Here is a 5,720-nt window from a genome sequence, read left to right as displayed (position 1 = left end):
TATTTTCGAAAGGAAACTCTGAAAAGCTGTTTCCTGTAGCTTAGCATTTTAGCTGAGGATGATCAAAGTCTCTTAGAAATGGTGAAATACAAGAATAGGCATGGGTGGTTAGTACTCGGATGGAAAAAATGGATTTTCGTCAAAATAAAATCATGAAACTTGCATTTTCACTGTGTGAAATTTCTGATTTTTTGCAAGTGTAAATACTTTGTTACTTGCAATTTTCCTTCGTAGTTTATCTTTGTCATGATGACTCGCAATACTCGGGTTTTTAATGTGCCTTAATAAAAATTCAGATTGTTTCCCATGTTTAGTCCTCCTTTACATTGGATTCAATAATGTAATTGTTGATAAATTTTCCCAAAAATATGCTACAGTATTTAGAAATCGGTGTGAAAAAAGAGAGAATTAAACAGTTGGATTAAAAAAAAAATCAATAAATGGCGAAGAGAACTTGACAAATATGGTAGGCCACAAGAAACGTGGTGTCAAAAACTTACTGACAAGCCTGGAGTTGCAATTTGCCTTTTATATAATGAGGAAAAGCCCGACTGTCAGAACAGAAAGAATGTAGTTTTAAAGTATGCAAATGATGACTGAAATAATCAAAGAACCGTTCATCAACAGGCACTCACACAGACACTTCCCGGTAAGTAAAAGAGTGTAACTGAATAATTAACCTATTATTGCTCACACGTGATATTGACTGGCAGAGTAGATTCGGTAGACCAGCGGTTCCCAAACTTTTTTGGCCGCGCACCCCCTTCTATATCCAATCAGGTTGACGCACCCCCAGTTCCAAAAAACACACGCTTTCTTATAAAGGCAGCATCTTTAATCGTGCTAAAATGATAACAAACATCGTTTGCCACACCTGCAGGAAACCACAAAAGTGAAAAAAAAAAACACCAAAGCTTTCTAAGGCAGCACGTCGTGCTCGAATGAGAACATCGAATCACATTAACATATTATGCGCGCTCGTATTTGAATTAGATAGAATTTGATTGAAATGTAACAGTTTTAAAACGTTGCAACACGGTAAATGCGCAAATTCATTACAAAGGGAGATCACATCGAGGCATGTAGTCTACCAGCCAGATATGGGGGAAATATATAATTTTCATCCGTGTTTAAAACACTAGCAATATAACCCTGTCATTACAAGGTTATGAAAATGAATTGAGAATGAATTTAATTTGCAAAAAAGTTAACATATAATAACAGTAAAATAGCAATGATAATTATGAACATCTCATCTCATCTCATTATCTCTAGCCGCTTTATCCTTCTACAGGGTCGCAGGCAAGCTGGAGCCTATCCCAGCTGACTACGGGCGAAAGGCGGGGTACACCCTGGACAAGTCGCCAGGTCATCACAGGGCTGACACATAGACACAGACAACCATTCACACTCATTCACACCTACGGTCAATTTAGAGTCACCAGTTAACCTAACCTGCATGTCTTTGGACTGTGGGGGAAACCGGAGCACCCGGAGGAAACCCACGCGGACACGGGGAGAACATGCAAACTCCACACAGAAAGGCCCTCTCCAGCCACGGGGTTCGAACCCAGACCTTCTTGCTGTGAGGCAACAGCGCTAACCACTACACCACCGTGCCGCCCAAATCAAGTTTCAGACACTGAGAATTTGTATTGGTACAAGTGCACTAGCTAGCCACACTACTCAAATCTCCAAGACTAAGGTCAAGTCTTGAATAAGTTCCCATATGAGCAGTTTTTGATTGATTTCCCGAACTTCTAAATGTAAACTACCATCCATTTTATATACTGTTACATTATAGTCGATTAAAATAAAGTTGAGAATGTATAAATGTGTGCATTTGTGATTTGAGAGGAGTTTATAATTAACTTCAATTCAGCATACACAGCAGGACAGTTGAACTCATGTGTTTACAGATCTGCTATGGGTTGAAAGAATGGGTTAATACACAAACATTTTTGTTTCAGGACAGTTATATGAAACTTTTATTTCATCATTCATCTTCAATAACCAGTTTATCCTGGTCAGGGTCACGGTGGAATTGGAGCCCATCCCTGGAACGCTGGGCTCAAGGTGTTAGAATTCTCCCCGGATGGGACACCAGTTGATTGTTAAAGAACTTTGTGTGATGTCCCATCATTTATTTCTTGAATATATTTTTGTCTCAGAATTCTTATTATATAAGAATATGGTTATATGGTCTATGTCAGTGTTTCTCAACCAATGGGCCATGGCCCATTAGTGGGCTGTGAAGCACCATCTAGTGGGCTGTGAATTTTTTCTCAAGCTTGAAGCCAAATACTAAATAGTTCAGGATGTTGTAATGTCCCAAATCCAGTAGCTGATTTACCGTACACTTTTCACGTGGAATAAATACATTTGTGGGTAAATTAAGAAGAGCAAGCCTTTATTTTTGTCACATTCCTCCTCTGCATTTAACTTGCACGCATGCGCATGTGCACACACACACATAAATAAATACATTTGTGGGGTAAATTATATGGATCTGTGATGCCTGCTGGAAGAGAAGAGCAGAGAGGACTGAGAATCGAGTGGCTGTGGTTTGTTTACACCGTAGACTAAAACTTGTAGCGTCCTAGCAACCATCGCAAAGACGCATACAAAAAGCCCAGAAATTCCTCCTTAACCGGGCAAAAACGATACAGGATTTATCTTGTAGTGTCCTGATCCCCAGATCTTTAACCCAGCCACATAAAAAGTTGTGCGCTTCTATGCTTTTCCAGGTTTTCATGTGTGTGTCCATGTAGAATGATGTCTGCAGCACCAGGTAGTCTGAGATGTCGGGGAACACAACGGATGGATAATTTTCCAACTCATAATGAATGAACGAATGAATGAATGAATGAACGAATTTATTTAAACACAGTAAGTTGATCAGCAGAGCTGGTGGAGTCGTGTACAGATACAAATAATTACAAATACAAAAGACTAAAAATATACATAATCTTAAAAAAAAACCCTTTAAAATCTTTCATCCCTTTTGACTGAGAATGCCCTGCATGCATGGTTTGGCTTCTGGCACATACAGTTTTAAATACAATACCTACATTTAAAAAATGTTTTTATTGCATTTATTTAATTCCTGGGCTCCCATCTGTAGCAGGGACTGATGTATCCCATATACACTTTACAATAGATTATTAGTTTCTAATAGAATAGATGAGCCAAAATAATTGGGGATCTTTTTTAATGGGCCTCGACTCGTTACAAGTATGAATAGGTGGGCCTTCAAGCAGAAAAGGTTGCGAACCCTTGGTCTATGTTACATTGTCATTTGACTATCATACATTGGTTAAGACACACAGTAACATGCAGTAATTTGATCAGGTTGCATTAAGGCCAAGAGGCTCCCTGCTGTGAGCTAATCCATGTGTCACACTAAGCCTGCATCTCACATCTAACCCCATAGAAAATATCCAAAGTTGTCCCTCTAATGGATCAAATCAAGATCCATACGATGATCCCTTGTAATCCAGAGCAAAACAGTCTGGCTTTAAATAGTGGGTGTGGTTATGTCAGGCTGTTTACTCTGAGCAGCTGAGCAAAGAGACCTTTCTCAAGATGGGCAACAGTAAAAGTGGTGCACTTTCTCAAGACCTACTGAAGGACCTAAAGTCCAGCACTGCATACACAGAAGAGCAGCTTTACGCCTGGTATCAGGCTTTTCTGAAAGAGTGCCCAAGCGGATGCATCAGCAGAGAGCAGTTCGAGGGCATCTACGCCAGGTTCTTTCCCGATGCAAACCCAAAGGCCTACGCCCAGCACGTGTTCCGAAGTTTCGATTCGGACGACAATGGCACACTCGATTTTAAAGAGTATATTGTGGCACTGCATCTCACCTCCTCTGGGAAAACTATCCAGAAGCTCGAATGGGCCTTTGCCTTGTATGATGTGGATAAGAACGGCAGCATAACAAAAAATGAGATCAAGGAAATTGTCAAGGTATTTTTTTGCCTACTTTGGTTCGCTTGCAAAATCAATGTTTAAATGAAGAAAGTGTTGGCATAATGCTGTAGGAATTGAATGGTTTAATGCCTTCAGTTTACCAATCCTGCATTTTTGTTTAAGCTTCCATTTCTTTCATTTCAGTCAATATTTAACATGATCTCCAAAGAGGACCAGAAAAACCTCCCCGATGATGAAAACACACCTGAAAAGAGAACAGAAAAAATCTGGGACTTTTTTGGGAAAAAAGAAAAGGGTAGGATAATGGTTTTGTAATTTGTCTGACGTTGGATTCACAAATCTGTAATTGCAAACAAGGAGTTTAATTTGGTCACCAAGGCAAACAAAATTTGTTGTGAATGAACCCCGATGTAGTAACAAAAACATCGTATTTCTTGTATTTATTTTCTCCTTGCAGATAAAATTACAGAAGGAGAGTTTATCCAGGGAGTGATGGACAATAAAAACATCCTCAGACTGATCCAGATTGATGAACCTCAGAAGATTCAAAACAGATTGAAACAAAAGAAGTAATAGTGTTTGTAATGTTGTGTGCCCAAGTTTTCACATTTTCAGCCAGATGAATTTTTGAATTTTCGTGATTTTTTGTTTTGTTTTGTGTTTTTCTGTCCATTATTTATGACAACACAGTCCCTTCCTTTGACTAAATAGATTGCCACACTGAAATATATGAAATGTCATGTTTATTATATCAATCCAAATCATTTATAACAACATTTATAAGAACAGACAAGACACAAGGCAGAAAACTGTAGATCAATACAGATGTTTTGTATCAATTATACACAATAAACAAAAATTAAGTGTCTCAATCATGAAAATAAGATAGGCTATGCTTTGTCCACAATATACAAGTAAGACCAATATACAAGCAGTCTGTTAAAAGCAGCCATTAAATAAAGACAAGCTATATTCACAGTTTCCACTTAGAAATATTTTAATATTGTTGGTCTATCAATGGGCGGCACGGTGGTGTAGTGGTTAGCGCTGTTGCCTCACAGCAAGAAGGTTCTGGGTTCGAGCCCCATGGCCGGCGAGGGCCTTTCTGTGCGGAGTTTGCATGTTCTCCCCGTGTCCGTGTGGATTTCCTCCGGGTGCTCCGGTTTCCCCCACAGTCCAAAGACATGCAGGTTAGGTTAACTGGTGACTCTAAATTGACCGTAGGTGTGAATGTGAGTGTGAATGGTTGTCTGTGTCTATGTGTCAGCCCTGTGATGACCTGGCGACTTGTCCAGGGTGTACCCCGCCTTTCGCCCGTAGTCAGCTGGGATAGGCTCCAGTTTGCCTGCGACCCTGTAGAACAGGATAAAGCGGCTACAGATAATGAGATGAGATGGTCTATCAGTTCTCTGGTTAAGCTGTTTGGCATTACATTATAGGGAAGGACGTAATATGTAGCAATGACCAATGTATATTTTAGTCATTTCTGGAATACTGGCCTTTTTGCGGTAGAAATAAAGTAAATCTAGGCAGTAATTTCAACTGACACTGACTTGTCCTTTACCTAAACTGTCAATGCGGTGCATGTTATGAACATTAAAAAGTTTATACGTGACATATATGCTATGGTTACTGACTTTTACCACGTTTATTTGGTTTGATGTCCACCACTATGCAATAATCTTGAACTGTTTTAAACAAGGAAAAATAGCATAATTAAATGACCACTCCTTTTACCACCAGAAAGAACTGAACATAAAGTGCTTCTTTACATGCAATAAACAAAACAA

At 39.3% G+C, this 5,720-nt stretch overlaps 1 protein-coding gene across 1 annotated transcript; it reads left to right on the top strand.

Annotated features, from left to right (window-relative positions):
- Positions 1–3,585: 3,585 nt before the first annotated feature.
- On the top strand, positions 3,586–4,503 carry rcvrnb (recoverin b). Its single transcript, XM_060938924.1, has 3 exons — positions 3,586–3,966; positions 4,114–4,225; positions 4,388–4,503. Exons 1-3 carry the CDS (start codon positions 3,586–3,588, stop codon positions 4,501–4,503), a joined length of 609 nt encoding a protein of 202 aa, XP_060794907.1.
- Positions 4,504–5,720: the final 1,217 nt, after the last annotated feature.

This window comes from Neoarius graeffei, chromosome 14 (genome assembly GCF_027579695.1).
Source record: "Neoarius graeffei isolate fNeoGra1 chromosome 14, fNeoGra1.pri, whole genome shotgun sequence".
Taxonomy (NCBI): Eukaryota; Metazoa; Chordata; class Actinopteri; order Siluriformes; family Ariidae; genus Neoarius; species Neoarius graeffei.
Note: the sequence above shows the minus strand (reverse complement) of the source record. Positions and strands in the feature narration are given on the sequence as shown.